This window comes from Eubalaena glacialis, chromosome 6, assembly GCF_028564815.1.
Source record: "Eubalaena glacialis isolate mEubGla1 chromosome 6, mEubGla1.1.hap2.+ XY, whole genome shotgun sequence".
NCBI lineage: Eukaryota > Metazoa > Chordata > Mammalia > Artiodactyla > Balaenidae > Eubalaena > Eubalaena glacialis.
In genome coordinates, this window is record NC_083721.1 from 140,669,070 (window position 1) to 140,695,421 (window position 26,352).

At 41.4% G+C, this 26,352-nt stretch overlaps 1 protein-coding gene across 1 annotated transcript in view; it reads right to left on the reverse strand.

The window, feature by feature from the left end:
- Positions 1-26,352, reverse strand: part of NEK11 (NIMA related kinase 11) — a 283,096-nt gene that overhangs the window by 149,530 nt on the left and 107,214 nt on the right. Inside the window, 6 exon segments of the mRNA XM_061194684.1 lie at positions 11,344-11,458; positions 15,878-15,971; positions 18,031-18,150; positions 20,527-20,612; positions 23,899-23,985; positions 24,080-24,221. Of these exon segments, the coding sequence (XP_061050667.1) occupies positions 11,344-11,458; positions 15,878-15,971; positions 18,031-18,150; positions 20,527-20,612; positions 23,899-23,985; positions 24,080-24,221 (644 nt within the window).

Consider the following 26,352-nt stretch of genomic DNA (forward strand, 5'->3'; position numbering starts at 1 on the left):
TCCTCCCTAGTAAGAACTAGAAAATGGGAAATACAGAATTTTTTGTGAGTTTGACTTTTAGAGAGCTGAAATATAAGATCAACGTTTAATAATTGTAGTGATTACTGAAACAGGCTTCTCACAAGAATTACCTGTGGAACTTTAAAAACAATTTAGGTACACAGTTTTTATCCTTGGGCAGTGCTGTCCAATGGGACTTTCTGTAATGATGAAACATTCTAGAAATATGCGGTCCAGCACAGGAGCCACTAACCTCATGGGACTCTTAAAGCACTGCCCCCCCCCCGTTTTATTGAGATATAAAAGACATATAATATTATATTAGTTTAAGCAGTTGAAGTGTGACTAATGTGACTGAGGAACAGATTTTAAATTTTTATTTACTTCTAATTAATTAAAATTTAAATAACCACATGGGCTAGTGGTTATCAAACTGGACAGCATAGTTTTAGACAAATTCTTCTTAGTGTGCGCTCCTCAAACCAGCAGCAGCCGTGTCACCAGGGAACTTGTTAGAAATGCAGACTCTTGGGTCCTGTCCCAGACCTGCTGAATCAGAAGCTCGGGGGTGGGGTTCCACCCTGGTGTGCTGGTGAGGGTTTAATGAAAGAGAAGCACTGATTAGCAGCATTTGCCAACGCTCCTGGTGTAAATACTCAGCATAGTAGATTTCAGGCGATCACTGGACACGAGATTGGCTGGAGAGGTACCCATGAGCTCTGAGAGCCCACACGGGCTAGCTCCTGCATGCCACCAAGCCAGCAATCTGCATTTTAGCAAGCTCTCCAGGTGGTTCTGATGTTCGGTAGAGTTTGAGAACCACTGATGTAAACCAGAGCCTAAGAAGACAGAGACCATGGCGTTTGTGTTTTAAATTTTTCGTGAGGGATTTCAATGAGCAGCCTGTTTGGAAAGACTGACTCAGAATACATACGAGCAAGGGCACTGACTTGAGGATCCAGGTGGCCTCCTCAGCCTCCTGTACGTGAGGCAGCCTGACACAGACTATTAAGACCTGCTCCCGCCTGAGCGTGGAGAAGCCTGAGCCTCGGCCCCTCAGATGGAGGGTCACAGCCAGCCTGCCTTCCCTTCCCTTCAAGCGGCCATTCCAAACCTCCCACCTTCTGATATGATGAGCGACATCACAGGCATAGCCCACTCTAGGGGCAGACCAAAGGTGTAAGCAACCCTGGCCCTCTAACCACAGCTTCTGCTTTACTCTCCCACTTAAAAAGAGGATTGAGAATTGAGAATCATATTATTACTAGGATAATCTAGAATTTTTACTTTAAGAAAATATCTTACAAATTTCAGGAAATATCTGAAGATAACTTATAGTTGTTTATGACATACAATAGTCCAAAAACACTGTTTTGAACAAGCTATTATGTCACGTCTAGGACATACATGCCCTTTTTAAAAATAAATATGGCCTGCCTATCTCACCAGATTTGTGGTAAGAATTAAATGATTTAACTATGCACATAAAATCATATCTGGAATATTCTAATTCCACGTGCAGCCAGCCCTAGGGAGGCAAAATCATACGTTCATTTGAAATGAGCACAGACTCTTCCCTAGTTTAGCAATCTATGCTATGGAAAAGCAGCCTGCTGAAATTCCTTTATATTTTAACTAAAGGAGAAAATAATAGAAAGAATTCAGAGCAACTTGTCTAAAACCAGGAGGTCACTCATACATACAACCTCCAAGGTAGAGTACAGAACAAATCCCTGTGATCCAGAAAAGCTCCCTCATTTCATTACAAACCCAGAGCAGAGAGTTCCATTAAAATAACTGCATGCGTTACTTGAATATTTCATTGCAAAAGTCATATAGTTATGCCTACCAAGCTCTTTATTTTGATCTACTGAGTTTGGCCTAAATCCCAAATGAGACTACAGTGGAAAAAAGAATGTATATTCTTGTCCTTATTATGCTCCTTAGCACAAAATATTTTTACATTTATAATGTTTTTAGAGAAAATAGCTAGAAATTTTAGCTGCCAGTTTACAGGCTCAGGATGGCTGGCAAAGGAGCATCTTTTAAAGCAGTAACTTTGTCCTAGGTTCTGCTTCCCGGTATAACAACGGCACTCCTGACCCGTGAACAGGAGAACACACATATCTGTAGAGACTCAGCTTTTGCTCTGGGGGCTGCCTATGGTCTTGACAAAGAAGGTAATTTTTCTTGGTGCTAAACAAACTGGCCCAGATGGACATAATTAAGGCCATAATTTGACGGGGGGAACTAATGAGCCTGAGTCATTTTGCATTTCCCATGTGCAAAAACTAGAGCAAAAAAAGTATTGTATTCCAAATCATACTTAATTCATAGAGTGAAGGTGCTTATAAACTATAATCAGAAGGTCTCCTGGGTGGTTAAAAACTGAATTATCTCATCAACAATTGCAAAGGTTTTATGTGGAACTTGAGAAAATACTGCAACTTGCTTTGACATGGTATGTTTTCAGTAAGAGATTGTTGTGCGCTTTCTATGTTTCATGTACTATGCTAAGTTCTTTGTGTATCATCTAATTTATTCCTCACTTAACCCCCAAAGATTGGGTATTACTATTACTCCCATTATATGGATGAGAAAACTGAGGCTTGGAAATATAACTTTTTTGCCCAGGTTCACACAGCTGGTAAATGGCAGAAGCGGGGAAAAGATAAAGTCTGGCTCCAAACCTCTTTCAAGTACACTCGTGGCTTCCAGTCCAGTGGAGTTTTGTGAAATGTCTGTGGTTATTCCAGAAGTTTCAGTCATTCTTACTTTGAACATATTGGAGGTAAGGTTACTTGAAGTTAGAGAAAAGTATTGAATTATAGACTGTTTATCCAAATACTATTTTTGTCATCTCAAGCATATGGATGACTCAGATGACCTACTGCTGTGGCATCTACGGAGAGTGTCTCTCAGCTCTCCTCCCACAAACTTGTTGCTTAGCTGCAGCACATGCAGCGGGCTGCCAGACTCCACCTGCAGCATCTTGGGGCCCTGCTGAGCGCTGGAGCTGGTGGCGATGGTAAGGCACAACATTTCTGCCCAACACAAGATTCCTCTATGGGAAATCTTTGATCTAGAAGCTCCCCATCTGGCTGATGGAGGCTGTCTCAGAACTTTAATGAAGTCTGAAGCTCTTCCTACCCACTCTCCCTCCTTCCTGCTCACCTTTCCCAGGTGTCAGACCTGCATCACAGACTCTCTCTGCCTACTCCTGATCCCCTTCCATTTTTCTTCCAGCAGACGTTACCCTCAATCATCTCTTGTACTTCGACCTCAGTCTCGGGGTCTGTTTCCCAGAGGACCCGACCCACCAACCATGAAAAATATTTTATATGGGGGCCCGACCAAACCTGCTATTAAAAAAGAAAGCGTAATCCACCAACCAATGTCTGCTCACACTGTCACACATAAAGTTTGCCATGGATTCCATGGGGAGACTAAGCGGATGTAAACAAGAGATGTGTGTGCCTGTGACACAGACTATGCTTCCCCAAACCCCGTCATTCCTGTTAATGGGAATACACTCAGCAAATATGTTAAGGAGTCTGGGAGGATTACCTTATGGTGATGTGACCACTTTTATTAAACTAAATACTGATCTATTATTATTGCAGAAGAAGAAACCATATTTTTGGCACTGTTGGTGGCTTCCATGAGAGATTATTTAAATGTAAGAGTATCTATAAAGAAAGAGGAAAAGCCTAGGCTACTTAAAAAGCAGACATGGAGGATTTCTATTCCCAGGTCTCCAAAACGCCTCCTTTATTTTTCATCTTTCCAGTATCCATCTGGGAAAATTAGATTACAATCTATCTCCCTTAAGAAGAAGGAGACAAAAATTATAGGTGAACACCAATGCACACAAATTAGCCTCTTCTGGTAACTTGTTATTCTACTGTTTGCCCAACTGAATTAATCTGTGCAAGAAATGTATGCTGTTTATGACAAAAAGCATTAGTGCTCTTATAGGATTTTCCCCCTAGATTTAGTCATTCATTCAACAAATATTTACCAAGCATCAACTCAGAGCCAGTCACCATGTCCACCAGTGAGAATAAAAAGATAAACCATATAGCACAGGGAACTATATTCAATATCTTGTAACAAACTATAATGGAAATGAATCTGAAAAAGAATATATAGGTATACATACACACACACACACACACACTCACACACACACTTGTCACTGAATCACTTTGCTGTGCACCTGAAACATTGTAAATCAACTACAATTTTTTAAAAAGTCATGGAAATACAAAAAAACTGAGAGATGAACCAGAAGGCATGGTTCACACGCTCACTGAGCTTAGAGCCTAGCCCAGTGCTCTTCAAACTTTAATGTGCAGATGAATCACTGGGATTTTGCATCTTCTGATCCAGCATGTCTAGGATGGGGTCTAAGATTCTGCATTTCTTACAGGTCCTCAGGACAGCAGTGATATGAGTGCAGAGACCATGCTTTAAGTAGCGAGGGACTGGCTTACTAGCTCTCAGCGGCGGGGCTGTGACACACTCCTGTATGTGAATGCCTTTCAGGGGTATCATCAAATGTGAATCAATGAATATTGTCAATACAATAGAAAACATATACTCTCACCAGGATACCTGCTGGGTGGAATTTTGAGCTGAGATCAACAAAATGTAGGTGTATGATTTACTGAATAAAAAGTAGGAGGCGAGGTATGGAATGACATCAGGACGGTGCCAAAGAACGCTGGCATTCCCAGGAGCAGGTGCGAACATGGCCTATGAACACGACTGCACAGCCAGGGCACTGGCCCATGTTCTTCATCAATGACACAAAGCTAAATTTTAAGCATTTAAAATTTTTCCCCAAACCTGCTTTTTCTCAACCAGTAGTCACTTTCTAGCCCTCTCAAGTACACCACTAAAATTTCTCATCCAGGGCACCATAAACACACAAAGGTTAGCCTTGTTCAAAATGTGTAATCTCACAAATAAAAGGAGGCCAAATGTATAATTAGAGGTCACATGTCATAAACAACTGCTTGTGTAAACTGTCAAATTATATCTTAAAATGGGGTTGTGGGGAGGTGGAAGGTAGAGGGAAAGAGGGGAGTTAATTTAATTCTAAGCTGTTTGAAGCCAGGAAAACAGGCCACATGGAGTTAAGCTGGGGAGAGGAGTTGGGTTTGCTCATTTTTACTAGATTCAAAAGAGAAAATTAATCTGAGCTATAAAAAGAGTAAAGTCACTTTGATCTCTACAACCCCAAACGTCCAGGTGCAAAATGTAGTGAAAGGTAGCAGGCATCTTAAACTCATCTACAGCTCTGTACTTAGCCGGCTCATCTCTCATAGTAAGAAGAAACTCCCATTAATAATTTAAAGGAGCCATGCCAGAAAAAGTAACCCAAACAAGTCCAGAGTTAGCAGGAAAGGATGGTCAAGGTCAGCTGTGAAGTGGGGTGTGTAGGGGTCACACTACACATTCATGATTCGTATGACATGCATTCTGACACGTGGATGCCAATGCACAGAACAGCAAGGGGAATTTACAAAGACCCCATCCTGCAACCTCAGAGACGAGTCCAGCTGGGGAGCTCTAAATGCTGACAGCATCACAAACATTCTGAAGAAAAACATGGAAAAATGGGTTTTTTAAGAGTAAGTCAAATTCATATTACTGCTCACACACAGACATACTACTTTGAAACATGACAATCATTTTGGATATTTTTGTAGGTTTCCTATTTTTCTATTTTGAAAATTTTTTTTTAGAAGCAAGAGAAAAAGAGAAGTCAATGGAAAATGCTGCTAGTCATGAGTGACAAAAGGAATTAGATACTGCTGTAGTTCCTTGCCAGAAAGGTTTTGTTATTGTTGTTGTTGTTTTTTTTCCCTGGATATATGTTATTTCACTTGAAAAAAATGAAAGTTTGACAAGCGAATCTAGAGATGATAGTGAGGAGGTCTCACTGCCACAAAACAGAACAGAAAGCTCCTTTACAAAGATCGGAGAGGACAAATTTAAATGCCTATTACAAATAGCTAAATTAAAGTCTGGCCTTAACACCAAAGCAGAATATTTCAATCACTTAAACAAAAAATTAGCATGTGAGTCAAAGACACTCGTGTGACTGGAAGTAGGCACTGTCCAGTATTACTATGTTCGTTTCTTATGGCCTCTTAGCTTCCCTTGGGCATCATGACAATGCTCTCCAGGCGGTGTGCAGGAGCCCTGAGCACAACTGTGAAATTGCATGCATGGAAAACAATTTCATCGACTAAAGGAAAACCACACCATGGTATGTCCAAAATGCTGTCTGAAGCACATATTATATGAGGTTTTAGTCTATTATATTTTGTGTCTATCTTACCTTAAAGCCATGATTGATGCTTATTTAATTTTCTGCTTAACTGATTCATTCCAAACCTGAACCATGATAGGGCAGGGCAAAAAAAACAAAAACAGATGCTCTCTGCTCTATCAGCAGAACCCTTAGGTTAATAACTACTGTCTAATTTATGTTTAGCTAAGGGGTGGATCATGGAATCCGCATACAGCTTTCCCAGGTGAGAACATTATTTTGAGAATGTTATTTTGAGAGGTCCATGTGTGGAGACTGATATTCCTCTTATTTCTATTATGCCTGCTTAGGACACAACAGTGAAGTAGCTGATTGGGCAGGTGTTATTCTGCATCCACTTCAATTTTTCAACTGGTATATAATCTTTCAAATTTCAACCAGAGGTACCTACCCAGCTTATCATGCAGAAGAAGCACTCTGAATTATTAAATATGCCTCAGGGTGGGGAATCAGCACATCTTCATTCAATATTAGCTTCATTCTAATTATCCTCTAGAGCTCAGAAAATTAGGGAGTGACTGCAGGGGCCTATTCCTGGGAGTAAATGTGAGAGTCAGTAGGAAACACAAATGTAACTCAGTGGAATACATGACAAATATGAAACAGAACCACCATCAATTTATATTCATCAATCAAGTCTCTAAGATGGTTAGAGCTCTGGAGGTGATGGGACATCTGGAAACATGGACATGGCCTCCAGCACATGGTCGTCTTTTCCGAGGGCTGACAAGCCAAGCAGACCCACCAGCGTCTCTGTCTTGGGTGGGTTTGGAGTCTGGGCTGTTATGTTTTGTTCTGTTATGCTCAGGCTGCTTTCGTGCGTCCTAGGTCTTCTTAGACCTATTGGTATGGGTTCCCAACCACACCAACATGAGCCCTCCAACCAAAAACACTGAGAGAGTAGCCAAGGGATTCCAGCCCCTCATCTTCTCACTTCCTAAGAGAAGACCCCAAACTCTATTAACACTCCTTGTGGAAGACAATGTTGCTCGGTTGACATTAGAAGAAAACCCCACGATCATTTTCTGGACTAAGGACTTTGTGTCCCAAATAACATCTAGAGATCCTCCTGGTTGCCTTCTAGCTCCACGACTTCAGGACAGTCTCTCTCAGCCATTCATTAGCTAAAATGCAGGCTAATAGGCATTACTCATGTTTCCTTTTTCCTTTTTTTTCCTGGATATTTTATCAATATATTTTTTAATTCATCAGCCTTACTGAGGTATAATTTATGGACAATAAAATGTACTCATTTAAAGTATAGAGTTCAATAAGTTTTGACAAATATATACATCTGGGTAACCATCACCACAAGAGGCTCCTTGTGCACTTTTGGAGTCGATTTCCAACACCACGATCCCCAGGCAACCATTGGCCTCATTTCTATCACTAGAGACAAGTGCTGCTAGTTCTAGAACTTCATAGAAAAATGAATCATTCCATAGGAATTCTTTTGTTTGTGGCTTCTTTCTCTCAGCACAGTGTTTTGATATTTACCCATGCTTGTGTGTATTGATAGTTTGCTTCTTTTCATTGCTGAGTATTACACCGTATGGATAAACTACAAGTTTGTTTATCCACTCACCTGTTGATTGACACTTGACTTGTTTCTACTTTTTGGTACTATAAACACAACTGCTAAGAACATTTGTGTTCAGATCTTCTTGTAAACATGTTTTCATTTCTCTTGGTAACTATCTAGAAGTGGAATTGCAGTAAGTAAACATTTTCTTTTTTTAAATTAAAACAATAAAGTTATATCATTGTCTGACAGAGTTCAAATCACCTTAACATTTAAAGGGAAGAGATGGCACCATAAGTCATACGTCAGCCTACAACTAAAAAAGGGCATGTGGGCTTCCTACGAGCAAGCAAATTACGACCCCCTTGAGGTCTAAGCTTTCTCTGAGCACAGTGAAGGGGCTCAGGACTCGCTCAAGGAGTGGCTTAAAAGGAAATTAAGTGACAGCTGGTCAGGCTCTGGGTGGGCAGCCAAGGCTGACACCAGTGCAGCCTCCGCATTATGAGAGCCATGTTCTGGGTGGGTCTGGGGCCCCTGAGTCCCAGGCTATTATTCCAGCTTTGCAAAAAATGTTATTCTGAAACTCAGCTGTGAGCTGCTAAAAATAAGGCTAGAGTGTAATGAAGCTCCTGGTAAAAATTAATGTGCAAGTAATCATCAGCATTACATATAAGGAGTTAAATAGGAATAATTTCTTCAATGTTCCAGTCATGCTTTCTCATTTGATTATAATGGTTATCCGTGACTTCAGCTAGATTAAATCAGCTATTGTCAACTAAATGCATATCAGATGTAAATAATGCCTCACCCTGTCTTGTTTCTCTGCAACTAACTCCTCAATCCCAGAGGGAATTTCCCAATTCAGCATCTAAGACTGATTAAACATTTGCTGCAGGAGCTTAAAAAAAATGATTGTGTAATTTTATTTTATATATACAAGCTAGATAAAAAATAAATTACAACCTCCTCTGGGTGCTGAAAGTTTGGAGTCAAATCTTCTATAAGGCAAAGAAAATGGGGGTAATAATTAACCACTTCAGAGTTCATCAACAAATTAAAGTTTCCTGTCTCAAAGTTTCATGATTTAGCTATGAGGTCACTAACCATCTTGCAATTACCCACCATCTAACCAATCATCAACCCAAAGTCTACATTTTCATAGTTCTTCATAGTCTCCCTTTTCAATTTAATATTTAAGAAAGAACATAAATTAGAAAATATGAATTTACAGAGAGGAAAAAATAAGGGAAATGTTTAAAGTATTTTACAAGGCATTTGGCCCACCTAAAACTACTATGTGTTTTTGGCTCTCACAGCTTATAATGGGCATCTAAGTAGTTTCCTTACGGAGTGAACAAGGTGGGCAAAGGAGTGGATTGACCCACTTCCAGTTTGGCTGGTAACTCAACACATGGTCTGCCATACCAAAACCTCCCAACAGAAGACAAAGGACAAGGTAAGGAGGATGCCAGCCTGAGAGTCCTGGCAGCTCTGTGGTCAGAGCTAGCTTAGGAGTAACTTGCACTAGAAAGCAGGAACTTTGGAGTCCTTGAGCAAATTACCTACTGTCTTTGGCTTCTCGTCTGTGAAATAAGTACCCTTTCCTATCTGAAATCTGGAGGCTGGGCCCAGGCCTCTTGATCCTAGACCACCCACTCAACGCCCTGTCCTGGGGCTTCCTCTTTCTAGATGGCGATGGCCCTCCAGCAGTGCACAGGCCATCCATATCGGTGCTACTCAAAGGTCTGCCTAGCCCTTGGTTTTATAGCCTTGGAAAGAAAGGCCCAGGGGACAGTTCTACATTTCCAAATTTTACCTTTGTAAAATAACAAATAATGTATTAAAGAAATACTTGGGGACTTCCCTGGTGGTCCAGTGGTTGGGTGTCCACCTTCCAATGCAGGGGACGCAGGTTCCATCCCTGGTTGGGGAACTAGAATCCCACATGCCACGGGGCAACTGGGCCCACGTGCTGCAACTACTGAGACTGTGTGCTCTAGAGCCCAAGCACCACAACTAGAGATAAGCCTGCGCCCTGTAATGAAGAGCCCGCGTGCCTCAACGAAAAGATTCTGCATGCCACAACTAAGATCCTGCATGCTGCAACTAAGACCCAATGCAGCCAAATAAATAAATAAATAAATACCTGAAAAGAATCTAAATGCAAATCCATCTGATACACATATTTGTCTGCCAATAACACCCATTACCAGGTGGCTTCCAAAACACCATTTCAAAAGTTGGCAAATGGCAACCTGAAGAGCATCAGGTCCTAGTCTCCTCACAGCTGAAGAAGGCAGCACGAGCTCTAACAGCTCTATCAGGAAGACATCAAATGCAAATTTGGGCTGAGATGACCAGCCAAATCCAAGTTTCACTACCTCCATTCTTTGGAAAGAGAACTCAGCTACTGCCAAAGAGAGTTCCAGCCACGAGGATGCACCTCAAGACCTTCACCCACAAGGAGAGTGAGGCTACCATGCCCCTCTGCCATCCCCACCCCAGGCCCACTGCAGCAGGGACACGCAGCCTCCAAGTCTCCTGAAGCACTTCCTGACGTCCTGGCTGCCTCTGACTGCCTCGCAGACTAGTGCTCATCCAGCGAACCTCTCTCTTCACTTGCAAGGAGACTCAAATTGCGGTCTGACAGTTCTCTCAGCCTTTCCTAGCTCCTTTCCTAACTCCTTTTATGCAGACATTTCCTCTAATAATATCTTTGCACTTTTAGTCCCGTCTTGGCATCTGCTTCTCAGAGGTCGAGACAACATGTCATTCATCCACACATTCATTCACTCAAGGAATATTCACTGAGTGCCTACGATGTTCCTGACACTTGTCAGCGGCCCTGGGGAGAGGGGTACAGGACTGCGAGGCCCCACGTTCCCAACCCTGCCCCTCGGGGCCATGAACTGCTTCCCTCTCTTTGGCTTTTACCATGTGCTGGACATGGAGCTGAGAGCACGTCACAGGCCTTAGCTAATTTGCTTTATTCTTGTTTCATGGTAAAGGAAACTGAGACCTAGACAGATTGTTGCCAGGGTCTTCCCTGATAGGGCCAGTTTTTTACTCTAAAGCTCATGTTTTATACCATTAGGCTATGACATATCTCCCCAGTTTGGCTGACAGCTCTGAGCATTTTTTTTCTGGTTCATGAGGGCCAGGGAAACAACTTACTTCAGAGCATTCACAGTCTTACACATGTTAGTAGTGATGTTGTTTAACTCATGTAGAAGGGGAGGTCTCTCATCTGGTGCAAGTTTCCAGCTCATCTTCACTATGACAAAGACAAGAGAGGATGGACAAAGCCCTCGGCTTCTCTGCTCTTCACCACTACAGCCCAGCTCTGGCAAACTGACAGAAGGTGGCCGCATACACCCAAGGTTTCTCCTAGAGGCCGGCCAGGCTCACTGGAGGGCCAGCCTCACCAATGCACATGCCATCCAAGAGCAGCCTTCTGCAGGCTGATGCAAACTCATACCATGATCTCCAAGGTCAGCTACGGTGTCCTCTACACTTGACCCAAGTGTGCCAAGGTCCAGGGAAGGAATGGGCTGAGACTCAGGCAGGTTCTCTGAAGCTGGGTCATCAAATTCCTTGCAGAAAGTAATGAACAATTCATGAGAAGCTGATCAGAGGAAACAGCATTACCACAAATGAAACAATATTCTTGTTTAGAAGACGACTTAGAAACAAAAGCCTACCTAATCCTTTCCCTTAAACATGATAACATTTTCAAATCTCAAGAAGGCAGCTTGGGATGAGAGGAACAGCTCTGAATTAACTCGGCAGGTGACCTTGGGCAAAGCATGTAACCTCTCTTGGCCTGAGCGTCAGGGTCATGGTGAGGGTGAGGCGGGCAGGATGTCTAGCCCTGCTCAGCTTCCTTGTCTCAAGACTAGAGGTGCTGGCTTCGATAATGTCTTTTAAAGCTCTCCTCCAGCTTTAAAAGCTCTGTGATTCTATGAATTTCAATTTCCTAAAAGAAAGAGATCTAAAAGGTGACATGAAAGAGTTTCCACTTCAAAAAAATAAAAGTTAAACTTCTCAAATGTTTCGATAGGCATTTCAACTAATCTGTGTGTGTGTGTGTGTGTGTGTGTGTGTGTGTGTGTGTGTTTGCCACCCAGAGCTAATGCTGAATTGACCTGTTTTCCTGGATAAATGGCTTTCATGGAGAACTATTCCAAGAGCGTCTTCTTATCAAAAGGAGAAAGTTCAAACTAATCTTCAATGAATAAGTAAAACATAGCTGTGCTACACTGTGATGTGGCATCTGTGGAAATATAGTCATAAAATATTTTTAAGAAGTCCATTTTATGTACTGTATAATAATTGTTGCAGGAGGTGAAACTGGCTCCACATTTCAAAGGATCACTGATAGTGCAAAAAGCAGAGACTGCACGAAATGTGCCTTTGTGTGCACTTCAGAAATTATTTGAAAACAAGTATTTGGACTCTCAGTTGACTTTGATTTTCTGAGGTTCTCTTTGAAGAGAACAGAATTGTTATAATTGCTTCTCTTAGAAGGAGCAAGACTTGATCTTCTCTTTGATCCCCAGGACTATTTCACATTTGGAGGCCTGATCTGCCACACAATTTTCACAGAAACCATCACACATGCATACACCCCAGGATAAAAGAAAGACTGGGCTTAGTGTGTGCATCGTGGTATCTAGTTGTTTTAAGCTACCATCCTTTAAAGAAATGGTGCCAACATGATTCCACAGTCAACTACGCTTCAAGATTTCAAAGCCCAAATTCAGTGGAGCAGAAAATGCCTGCCAGCGTAAAAGGCCCCATCAGTCAGGATCTGAAAAACAAAGCAAGCCACTCTCCTAAATGCCCCAAAGAATTGTTATAACATTTAAGAGGTGACACAGCCAGCCTATCTCTCCCCTAACTGTGATTCTACCTCCTACAACTGCTTTTGAAATATAATGAGGTTTGCTTCAGCCAGCCAGACAGAAGGAAGAGGACTAAAGAACAGAGCCCCAGCAAGAGGAGGAAGAAATTCAACCACAAATGTGCATCTGGGCAAAGACAGGAATGTGTGCCTCTTCCTTCTCTCCTTCTTAATCATGTTTTTCTTTAGCCTCTTGCATCCGATTAATCCAGCTTATTTCTCACACTGTATTTCATCCTTTTCAGCTCACTGATGCCTTTCCGTGAGATGTCTAGACCCTTCAGTCCATCTGCAAAGTGTCAGCTTCCCCTCCTTGGTTCTCTGAATATATTACGCCTGCCTCACTCCTGTGCCTGTGAATGTGATCAGACTGGTCTCCTCTCTGCCTGGCCTCCTCTCTCCATCCTCCTCCAGGGGAAACAAGAAAGCTTTCCCTCAGGTTACCCCTCCTTTTCTTCAATTCCCATTAAATGCTCTTTTTTCCTAAAGAGATTATAAGAAGGTCCGCTCATCATGGCTTTTCCAGATCCTCCTTCGTCTGAAGCTGCTTTCAAGAACCCCAATTTCTGTCCATTACTAATCAGCGTGTGGTCCTGGCCCAGCAGCATTGGAATCACCAGGGAGTTTGTTAGAAATGCAGCATCCCAGGCCCCACCCCAGACCAGCCAAATCAGAATCTACATTTCAACAAGACCAAGAGGTGATTCAGGTACATTTTGAAGTTTGAGAAGCATTGCTAGAAAACATAAGAATTTGGAGGAGGGCTAGTAGACTGTGGACCTGAGAGGTCAAAGACAGTTCTCCTGAAGAGGCAGTGACATTTGAAAGAGAGAAAGTGGGATGCTACTGATGGGTCAGAGGGAAATGGCTGATGTAACTGCACAAGGGCGGGCGAGAGACCTGGGGTGCTGAACAACCCTGCACGCTGGGCAGAATCAGCCCAAGGAGGGTCTTCTCTTCAAGAGCCAGGGGCTGCCTGGAGCACTTCCTGCCCCCATCAATATGCAACTTAGGAAACTTGCTTCTGGAAAGCTCAGAACCCAAGATGCTGGTGATACTGAATCTTACACAACCAAAGAATGAACCACCATCTCTGGTCAAGACAGCGGCAGGCACCTCCCGCCTGCCTTTGCTCCTTGCTGATGGATGGGGGTGGAATTGGGAGAAACTAGGCAGACACTGTGGAGGTTATGAGTTGGGACTTCATAAAATCTCTGTGAAATCCTCACTTTCCTCATTTGAACTGGGCCAAGATCTGGACTCCCATGTTCTATAGGATAATATAGAGCAAATAAAATCTTAAGTGACTTTAGGATCCCCCAAGGGCCCTAATTTATAGAAGAGACAGGACCTCATACAGTGTTGTTGCTTCACACTACTAGTAATCATATTGGAAATGAAAAAGAACACAGAAATGATTATTTTTAAGGCCAATGAAGAAAAACAAAGAAGTTAAGTGAATTATCAGACATTAAAATGTAAGATCGTACTTGAAACTACATTTTTATTTGCCATATGCTAACTTTAAGAATAAAGTTATTTAGGCTTTATAAAACAAAATATTATCACATCTGTACTTCTCAATTTCCAATCTCTGGGGGTAAAATCCCTTAGAAGCAGGGGACCCTGAGCATTCCAGAAAAAAAGTCCTGGTTTTTATCAGCTGATTAAACAAGTATTTTACATTTATTAACAAACACAGAATTCTTATCATCATGCCAGACTCTTGTTGAGGATGTGCGGGAATCTGCAGTCTCAATCCTGAGGGAAGATGACCCACCTCCACAAGTCATCACTTCAGGGCCTCGAAAGTACCTGGGGAGCTGAAGGAGGGTGCTCAGTGTTTGCAGGGGGCTTGGTGGTGTCAAGACCCTTCCCCGAGTAGGGGTCTGACACTGCTGCCCCTCAGCAGGCAACTTCTCCACCCTAAGGTTCTGTGAGCAGGAACCATCCCACTCCCACACCTCTGAGGCCAGCTACCCTGGGAGTGAGAGATGGTGGAGAATAGGGGTTGGGATGGAGCAGTGTCAGCTGGGTACACACTGTCTACTAAAGGGCCTGATGGACAGAGACTCCTAAGGTCAATGTAGGCTGGGCCCCCATCTGCTCCAGCTTTGGGTTTTCAGAACTCTAAAGCACTCCCAACCACTAAGTAATTGAGAAAGGTGGATCACCAATCAGAGGGAGGCAGAAAACAACGTTCCCATGCTCTGCCTTGTCTGCGAGTGAGCTCTGCCCAGGGCTCCGGCACACCCCAGGGTGCGGAGCCCTCTGATTACTGAGCTACAGTAGAATGAGCATCCCCAGACCTCAGGGATCATCCCCACAGCCTCAGGGGCTTGGTTCTTCCTGCTAAAGGAAAGAATCTCCCTCAGAGGCAGGGATCACCAGTGAACAAATAACCAGAATTTGAGACAATAAAGTTTTCCTTAAAAAGGACTCCTTCCCCAATTGCTTTTACCAAAGAGCTAGGAGGTTGGTGTTGATGTCTATTATCCAAATACAACCCTGAAGAAAGACTACCTTAAGTATCAAAATCCACACCAAGGCCAATGAAGATATTTTTAACCATTAGGGGACGGTATGCAGAGGCTTGGGATGCAGAGGACATGAATTTGGGGTGCATTTCATGTGAGTCTGCAACCCTATTATTGGATATGTATGATAATTCTCCAAAGTTTGAAAGGGGTTATTAACGCAATGCATGATGATATGGATGGGAGACAGAAAATAAAGAGGGAAAGAAAGAAAAATAAGACAGAAAAAGAACAGTGGACTAAAGAAGTAAAGCAACAATAGCACGGCTAAAATTCAAAATTAGATAGACACACATTTGTTCTGCAAAGTCATACTTTTAACTCTTCAGTTGTTCATTCAGTGCAGATTAAGTCATCCTTACACAGCAGGCACTTGCTTTGAATTAGTGCCATCACTAATTGTTGGCCTACGTTCTAAAACAAATCCCAGTCCAGCCTGGAATTGGGCAGAGTTGGTCTGGATGCTTTTTTTCCCTACCTTGTCCCTTTTCCTACCCAACTGGCCCCATGAATCTGAAGAATCTGAGGCAAGAAAAGGTCTTTTGTAAAATTGAAAACAGAAGCGCACTCACGTGGAGCACATCCACAGTCAGCTGCTGGAAGTTCCGAGATCTCAGTTCTTGCATTCGTTTGTTGTTTTCTTCATATTTTTCTGCCACAAGCTTTCTGCATAAAGTGAACATAGAAAAAGAGCTGCAATTTGCTAAAACCACATCTACATTACACGTGTGATCCCTGTTTCAAAAGGCAGACTGGGGTGTCGGGCAGCCAGGCCCGCGGTCTCTCCTTCATCACGTGAGTGCAGTGCAGCCCCACTCGATTTTCCTTTAAAACACGCAGGATGCTGGCTCTTTATTCACCCTCAAGAACCCAGAACTCAGGGGAAGAGGGTGGTGCCATCCCTGTGTGCTCTCGGCCTGTGCTGACAACAGACAGGAGTGTGTCTCCGATGCCCGGTAGAGAGCCCAACACATATGAATAACTGGATAACAAACCCATAGATGCGGAAAACAGACCTGCATTTCAAAGAATTTATGGAAAAGAATATGAAAGCCACTATGAAGGGGAATTTTTCTCAGACATTTTCTGTTTCCTCTACAATAGGAGAGTCGAATTTAATAGACCTGCTATTAAACTGGAGGAAAGATTTGAGTTCTTGTGATTACTTGTATGCTAATTTATACTTAGATTTCTTGAAAAATCACTGAATATCCCTGTAGTCAAATTTTCTTGTCTATAAAATGGGTACATTATAATGCTCATGGCCTTGGAGTCGTTTTCTACCTAAAACACATGACCTTTCTCGAATCCTGGAAACAATAATCAAAACCACTCCAATGCAATTTATTCATAAAATCAAGAACAAACTTACTTAAAAATCATTGCCTTTAATAACAAAAATATTAAATGCCGTGAGGAAGATCTATGACTTTTTTGCATATTAAAAAATAGTTTTAATTTGAAAAATAATTTGTAATGTGCAAGTTATTAAATTGCCTTTTTAATCTGTTCCTGTCAGAGATTTAATTTTCCTTTCACCCTCAACCAATGACATGAACCATGGTACCCCGGAAATATTGCCATTCCTGAGGTGTTAGAAATAGATCTGGGACTGTGAGTTGATGCAACAGTCTAAACAACTTTAGTGACTATATTTCTTCAGCAAAATCCACACTTAGTGGTGTACTGGTTTGCACATATCTTCCAACTGAATACTGAATGATATCACATTGGTAACTTGAAAGTGGCCATTTACACAACAGAATCAGCAAACAAATTAGTAGCTACCCCTCCGGCCCCCGCAAGCCCAGAGGGGGCTGTAAAACATTCACCAGCACACGACTGCCCAGGAAGCACTTTGACAGAAATCTTTTCCCACATTTATTAAAGGAAACATGTGTTAAGGGAAAATCATCTCTCAGGTTCTTACTTGGTTCATCATGATATTCACTGTAAGTACAGGGACACCTAGAATCATTTTTCAGGTACATTAACAAGGTCACAAAATGGACAGATTTGAGTTTCATATCTTTTTTTGTCTCTCTATTTCTTTGTTGGGGCTTCTAAGCCACCAAAAAATTGGCAGAGGAAGAAAGAAGAAGAAAAATTAGGAAATTGGGTCACATACCAGCTGAAAAATCAGTCTTTGAGAAATTGGGAGTTTGGGGCTCTTTGGAACCCCCTTTTCATGTGTAAACTCTAAACACTTGTGATCTCTCACACCAGCAGCATGCCCTGAGTAGACTGTGAAGGGCTTTACCTGACAGAACAGAGTTGTTTCCAGGCTCCTTGCTAAAGCCAGCAATTTCCTGCAGGTACAGAGCAGCCAGGGCTCTGGGCAGAGGGGTTTAGCAAACACCTGGGGAGTGTGGACAGAATAGTGAGGCCACCATATCACCCCCTCACGGTGCTGTGTACAGAAGGTGTCAGCAACAAAGAGGCTTCGTCTGGAGGCTGACCTTATATTTTCATTCCTAATAACCTCCCTGATATTCAATCCTTCTTTTCACACAAGACTGAAAGCCTGTTATTAATAGTGCCTGGCATCCAATAACCATCTATGGCTCAATAACCATCTTTTGAGGGAATGAGTGAATGAATAAACTGATAAATATATAATGAGAATGTGCATTTTCTTGTTGTGGTTTTTGCTTTTCTTCAGCAAATTCCTCTAGAGCCCTGGGAAGCAGCCCAGGGCCCAGGGCACTAAGGGAAGGTCACTTACTTTAGCTTCCTGGCCTCCTTATCAGCTGCCTGGACCTTCTTCAGCCACATCCTCTCTCTTGGTGTCATCTTCTGTACCTCAGACAGTGCCCACAGGGTCTGCAGGTGGATTTTTTTCTGCCTATAGATAATAAAGATTCCCACGTGCAACCCATCCCAAACATGCTCAGAAAAATTAAACAAGTATTTTACAGAAGTATCATTACACTACTGAGAAGGGAAAAGCATCTCAAGACATGCCAAGCAAAAACTAATAAACTCTGGGTAGGTAATTAGCCAAGAAGGACTGTGGCAATATTATTGGCAATATTTTTTAAACTAGATTTTTGTTTAAAAGCAAATTATGTACTTTGCAAATTTCTGCTCATTTCGTTGCCTATGACTGGTTTTCATAGTGTAAGACAAATTAGGATCTTGGCCATTAGGGAGTAAATAGACTGGCAGACTAATTCAACCATGTGGATAAGACATAATTTTGGAATTAGACAGGCAGGGTTTGAATCCCATCTCTACCACTCATTAGCTCTGTAGCCTTGGGCAAGTTACTGAATTTCTCTGAACCCCAGTTTTCTCATCCATAAAGAATGGGCTATCCTGAGTATTATATGAGATAACATATGTACAGTGCCTGACATATAAAAGTATCCCCAAATTGTAGTATTATAATAGCTAAAAGTTACTGAATATGCCTTATCTTCTAGGCTTCATACAGTAGGTATTTTTATGGCAGCATGGCATAGTGATTAATTGCACAATTAAGAACATTCTCTGGGTTCAAATCCTAGCTCCCAGGCTACATGCTGTATGCCTTTGGGGAAGTTACTTAACCTCTCTATGATCATTTAAATAATAATAATAATAGTACCTACTTTGTAGGGTTGTTGTGAGTTTAAATGAGTTAATTCATGCAAAGAGCTTATAACAGAGCAAAGCATATGGTCATTACCCCTGAAAATGTTAGCCAATATTATTCAAGAGCCTCTTTCTTCAGTTAAAGAAATGTGCTTACATTAACCATGTATTGAAAGGTCTGCAACCACATTCTCAATGGCATTTGCTTCTGTGCCTGGCTTGGTTAGGGCCCAATAGCGGAATGCCTTTTGCACTCAACTCCCTCCTTAAGAAACACTATGAGGAAACTGTAATGACCGCTGTAGGCAGTTCTCATCCCTCTGGAATACAGTTCAGACCAGAGCCTCCAGGAGCCATGCAGTTTTCAGCAATACACATGCTTTATTTTGTAAAACCAGATAGAGCCCCTCAAAACAGTCATAGATCTTGAAAATAACAGTGACAATTTGAAATTGATATCTCATAATGTGAAAGATCACCTGAAGAACTAGATTCGAGCACACTATAATTGTAAGCACAGTCAGGCAAACTTTTCAAAACTGCAGTACAAAATGATAGTTAAGGTTAGTCCAGTATTTTAAAAATAAGATACCTACTACTCCCACATATCTTGTTAATAAAATAAAATGAGAAGTTCCAGGCATTCTTGAAAAAAATAGGTAGTAACCCAAGAAAACTAGGTTATAGGGGCATGCTTAAATATTTATCTCCTGAGTTGCAGGGTATTTAAACTGGAGATCATGCATTAAACAAAGACTGAATACCTTTGATGGACCAGTTCCCTCAGTTTGAATGTGGAGATGGAAAACAAACACGGCACAGTTGAGAAACCACTGGACTGGGAGTTAGAGAAGCATATTTGTGTAATTTGGCCTTGAAGATCAAGCTGATGAGGGCTACCATTCTCACTTCACTGCCCTGCACAGCTCTGGGAGGGACTGTCATTCTCATTGGGTCCTCACAAAATTAAATAGCCTTTCTTCAGCAAAATTATAGATTTGGTCTTATCAGTGGTGCCTCCTGGAGTTGTGCAGTACACAGCCTGCACAGCTGCACATGGCTGTTCTGACATAACCTAGTATTCTGGGCTCTTGTAAGTTATGGCATAGAAATTTTGAATGAGGTAGGAGAGAGAAATGAGATCAGGAAAAAATTATGGCTCTTTGTGAAACACACATTCTCTAGTTCTTATGTGTATCTCAAGAAAGTAAATTTTGGCTTATTTTCAATTGTCCCAGGACTCCACAGTGTCAGCTTTTCAATAGATACTCTGCCAGTTCCTCTTAAACAACCAACATGTGAAAGCCATTTATGCTTAATCTGAATGTTCATTAGCATAAATATCACTAAACGTTTGAGAGATGAATTTCTCTATATACTTACAATGCAACTGCAGAGCTACCCTGCAGATCTGTAAGCTGTGCAGAGGTTTAAACTTTTATGATTTCAATTTGCTGCCACCTGGGGCAAAGGGCTTTGGAACGTCAAGTTACTGAAGCTCCTTAATTTCTTGGCAAGACTTAAGTGAATTCTAGGATACTCCATGCTGTCAGCTTAGCACTAATAGATTGTTTAAGACATTTAACATTTAAGGCATTTAACATTTACACACAGTGGGCTTTTTAAAAACAAAGCAATTACTTACACAGCATTAATTATATAAGTTGCCTCCTTCTGACGATTCAAATTCTTGTCTTCCAGGGTCATTTCCGAATATCGGCACATCAGGTGCTGAAAAAAAGAACAGCCGTAACATACCTTAAAGACTCTTCAGGGATGAAGAGGCATAAAATGACCAGTAGCCTTTTCTGATGTGTAGTACTACTGACTCGTGTCTGAGGCTTGAAATCGAACCCACTGGTAACTATTTTTCCTTCTGTAACAGGTTTAAAACATTACACAGCAGCTCCTGTGGGGTCAGGCTCCTGTCCACCTTTCCAACTTCATCTTGCTCTGCCTGCTCTCTTGCTCCCAGTCACCCAGCCACAGGCAGGCCTTCCCTCAGCTCCAAGAAGACACAGTTCTCTCCCACCTCAGGGCCTGTAGTGGACGATGTCTCCACTCCCAGTGAAACCGAACAGGACCCTGTGAGGCTCCTGGGCACAAAATCCTTTCTGTGTCCCCTATTTGTAGAGACTAGGCTTCAGCATCCATGACTTTCCCTGAGTTCCAAAGGGCAGGTTCAAAGAGTTGCTAATCAATGAAGGGAGGGAATGCAGAGAGAAGGGAGGAACAGTTAAGAAACAATAGTGCAGCCTTGGGACAGGGTCCTGGTTCCGCCTCAAGGGATACACGTAACAATACCTTTGAGTTCTTCTGCAGAACTAAAACCCCCAACAAATGGAAGATGTTAACTACTTGACGAAGCATTCTTCATTCCAGAGAGAAGGTCAAAGTTTGATAACCTGGAGAACCACAGAAGCTCATCAGGAGACCACCTGAGGCCAGATTAAAGGAGTGCAGGCCCTGCACACACCACACCCTGATCCTTAACAGCAACCCTGCCCTTGAACCACTGCTATAAAACTCCTCACCAAATCCCCCTGAGCTGGAACACACAGTTTAGAGGGCATGGGTCTTCTGTGTCCCCATTTGCCTGACAAAGCAATAAGCTATTCTTTGCTACTTCACCCAAAACTTTGTCTCCAAGATTTGATTCAGCACTGGTTCACAGAGGCTGAGTTTCGGCATCACCAGGGCCAGGACTAGGGTGAGACAAGCAAGGCACTCACCTCAGGTACAAATTTAAGGGGCACAAAAAACTCAGTAACCAAGGTAAATAATATTTCAATGCAGTATTATAAAAAAATCAATATTAATGACAAAAAGCCTTGGAGAATACAACAGCAAAAGTTTAAAAAGCAACAAGACCTGTCCTGAACTTGCACCATTCTACCTCACTTTCTTAACGAGCTGAACTTAGGTCCGCTCGCCAGCAAAGCCAATTTAATGATACCAGGTCATGGTGAAGGAAAGTACAGCGTTTATTACAGGGCACCAAGCAAAGAGAATGGGTAGCTAATGTTCAACAGACCCGAACTCCCTGATAGCTTTCAGGGAAGGGTTTTTAAAGGCAACATTTGGGGTGAGGGTTGCAGCTCATGGACTTTCTTTAGATTGGTTGGTGCTGAGGTAATGGGGTGGTGTTTTGGGAATCTTAATCATCAATCTCTGGTTCCAACCAGTCTGGGGTCTACATGCTGGTTGTCATCATATAGTCACCACCTGGGTAGGGGTCCTAGTTTCTGCAGAACAACTCAAATATATGCATTAGATTATTATGTATATCCCTTGGGGAGGAACTAGGATTCTGTTTTATCACTGAACTGTTGTTTAGGCTATCATTACTTTTCTTGCTTGACTGCTTTTCTTTTGTTTCTGCATTCCCTCAATTCTCTAATTAGTAACTACTTGAGTCTGTTTCTGGGAACTCAGGAAAGGCTTAGGAGACTAAAGCCTTTTTCTACAAACAGTGGACACTGTTTCAAGAAACAGTGGACATGGAGGGACTTTCATACCTGAGACGGCCCTGCAGGGTCCTGCTTGGTTTTAGCTCCACTTTCATCCTAGCCCCATTGGATCCTGTCCTTGAACGTTTGACATTTTGTTACTATGGACTTTTGTTTAGCATTACTTTGGGTTTTTTTGAAAAACACTGCATTACAACATTATTTATCTAGATTACTGAGTTTTTGGTGTCCTCTTTAATTTTGCACCAGGGCAAAGGCCTCATTTTTCTCACCCTAGTCCCAGGGGATCTATTGGATGCCTTTTGACTTTTTTGTTTGTTTGTTTGCTCACACACCCTTCATTGTGGTTTTGATCCCAACAACCAGCCTCTTTTCAGAAGTCTGCCCTCAGGCAAGTGGAGAGCTATACTCAGGGAGAGCTGAAAGCACCAGGGAGCTCCCACCACTTCCCCCTCTTGTCCTGCTCATCCCACATCTTTAATGCTTTCCCCTCCAGGGGACATCACCTAAGTCAGAGTTTTGTACCACCCACTCCCCGTGATCCCAACACTCTCCCTCAGGCTCTTTGTAAGGTGCGCTGCTTCTCACCATCTCACTGATGTCACAAAGTCACCTGCTCCTTCTCTGACCACCAAAGCCCTTCCTTTCCCTTATTTCACAGCATGCTATTTTCTTTCTTCCTAGTTCTTCTGATAGTTTACAATTATTTTATTTACTTGCTTACATTTTCTTGGTTACTGGGTCCTCTTACTAGCAGTCAAGCTTCAAAACGACAGGAGTCATATCTGTTCCTATCATTTTGGCACCCCCCAGTGTCAGTACAGTGCCAGAGCTCAACTAATGACTGCACATCAAGTCAGCATCCCTGTTTCCTGTGCCTGAGAGCTGGACACTGATGAAAAGGTGTGCCCATTTGTGAAGGTGAATGACTGTTCTGTGGGTCCACTTAAAACTATTCATAAAAATTAAAGGAAATCTGCCTGAGGGATTTGTATTGTAAAAGCCTATGAAGTCTAAAAACAAGGAAACAAACAAAAAAAAACATCCTGAGAGGACACCATTTGCTTTTTGCTTACCATTGAAGGCAGATTCTCTGCATCAAAATTTTTAATCTACAGGAAAACAAAATAAACTCAGCTAATCAATAAAAAGTATTAGTAGGATACAAAATAAGGAGTGGAATAATAAAGGCCCAATGAAACCCCCAGATTTTGTATCATTAGTAGTACATTCTTGCACTAGCAGGGATACACTTACAAAGTGTAGAGGTAAGATTTGTAAGCCAAGAGCTCTAAGGGTGGATGCTGCAGTTAGGCAAAAAATCACAATCCAAACTTCTCACATCTGGGGCACCAGGGAACTGGAGTTCACACACCTTCCTTGGCAATGAGATTGTCTACTAATAATTTCCTCCAGCTTTAAAAAAAATCTTGTTTCTCCTTTCTGACTGATTCTTACTGCATCTTATTCCCACAGCACATCTACAAGTCCTAGAAGGTATATAAATGCTAATATGTGCTTCCAGGTATCCCTTTCATTTTAAATACCTGTAGTTGTTCATCAATGTAAGGAATTTTTAAAATTTCTATAGCAGATGGTCTCAATGAAGGACTCTTGTTCGACATGCTTTTAATGTTTAAAAAGAAAATTATTGTTCAAATGAACTAAAATATAAGTACAACTTAAAATTGCTTCTGCAGCAATACATTTCTTTCCATAGCTTTCCATGATGGCATTCAGCTGTCTTGGGTATCTCTCAGGGAGAGAAGGAGTGTCACCTTCAACAATTTTTATAATGATGGATAAGAAATTGGAGCCAGTGAATGCATGATTCGTGCAGCACATCTCATACAAAATGCATGCCAGAGACCTGAAGACACAAAAAATTTGAATGAGGAATAAATGTCCTCTTTTAAATTTGATCATCATACAAAACCTCAGATGTGTTAGGGCATTGGTTGTGAGACACTAACATACACTTTGTTTTCTATTTAAATACATGTTTACTGAAAAAAAAAAGGAAAAAGTGAAAAAGAAAGCACAAAATGTAAGTCTGAATGAACACTTTTTGTCAGAGGAGAGCAAACAATCCAACAGGAATATGCCTACACATAGTAGGGACTCAATAAATATTTGATCAAGGTAGTAAGAAATTTTTGAATCAACCTCATTGAAGGAAAAGTAAAATGCAGGTAAATATTGTCTTCCTAAGGCAGTTCAATTAATGTTATATATGCAAAATAAAATTTAATTTTATTAGCCTAGCCTTCCCTCTAATGTGTATCCAAGCATTCTGAAAAAGAAGCTGGTATCTTTATTGGTTTTCTAAATAGAATCCATTTGCAAGTAGGGTGGGAGAGTGGCTGCCTGCAGCACTCATTAACGTGTATAATTCTCCCTTCAGGAGTATGAAGCAGAATATTAAAGTTCTAAATCAGTCCAACACTAATTTGTGTTAACTATGCAAATCAGTCATCTCTAAACTAGCAGAAAAATCTTTTAAATAATCTACATCATTAAGAAAACCAAGGGGAAATTTCTGCCTGAACTTAGTGTTAAGAAAGAACTTTTCTCCTGAATAATGGGTTATTTTTATCTTCTGGCTATCCTGAATTATGTAACTAGCCAGGTCTCCCTTTTCTTATTAGTTGCTTGAAAGATCAGAAATAAATTTGCCGTTGACCTTGTGTAAGCTGTGTTTTATGTAACTTCAAACACTGTCCTGCTTTCTCATGAAAGGCAAGGTATATATCAATACATAACGTACATGAATACCATCATTTTAACCATTTTGTGGGTGTTCAAGAAAATTCTGGATATAGACACTGAAAATGTTTCTGTTCCAGTAAATAATAATAACACTAAAAATTTCAAACTGATTGGTACTTTACATATTACAAAACACTTTCATATATACCTCAACAGAGCATCATAACTTCCCATTGTAATGGAGCCAATATTATATTTTCCCCATTTTATACATGACAAAACTGGCTCAGAGAAGTTAAGTGACTTGGCCAAGGTCACACAAGTGACCCTGATTGACTCTTGAGTTATGTATTTTTCTTTCCAAATCCGAGACTATTTCCATTATAGAATGCTAGAAAGAGGCGGACATTAGGAGAAATCTCACGATACTGACTAGAACACCAAGATCAATGTCAACCTTATAAATTATGAAAATTATTTGAAGCCCAATAAATTTTCATCCATCTGTAAGACTATTAAATGGTATTTGGTATAGTAGCACATATTTAGATTTCTATACCCAGAAAAACAATTTCCTTCAAATAAAGGTGAAATAAAGACATTTTTAGACCAAGAAAAACAGAGAATTCATACCAGCAGGAAAGCACTAAAATCCTAAAAGGGAATTCTTCCAAAAGAAGAAAGATGATCCCAGACAGAAACAAGGAATGAAAGAAGGAATGAAGAGCACTGGAAAAAGTAATTTTGTGAATATGTTTAAATCAACATTAACTCTATAAAACTTAACTATCTTATGGGATTTAAAATTTTGTGGAATAACATTTCATGACAAAAATAATGCAAAAGATAGAAGAGGGTAAATGGAGTTAAAGTATCATAAGGTCCTAATATTACTGGGAAAGTGGTAAAAGCAGTAATTTTTACTAGACTGTAATAAGTCAAGAATGCATGTTATAACTGCTAGGATTACCACCAAAAGAATAGTAAAATAATGTATAACTGAAAAGCATAAAACTAACAAGTTACTAAAGGGAAAAAATGTCAAACAATAAAATTCAAATTAAAAAAAAGAAAGAGGGACTTCCCTGGGGATGAGTGGTTAAGAATCCACCTGCCAATGCAGGTGACATGGATTCGAGCCCTGGTCCAGGAAGATCCCACATGCCGTGGAGCAACTAATGCCTGTGCACCACAACTACTGAGCCTGTGCTCTAGAGCCGGTGAGCCACAACTACTGAGCCTGTGTGCCACAGCTACTGAAGTCCATGTGCCTAGAGCCCATGCTCCACAAC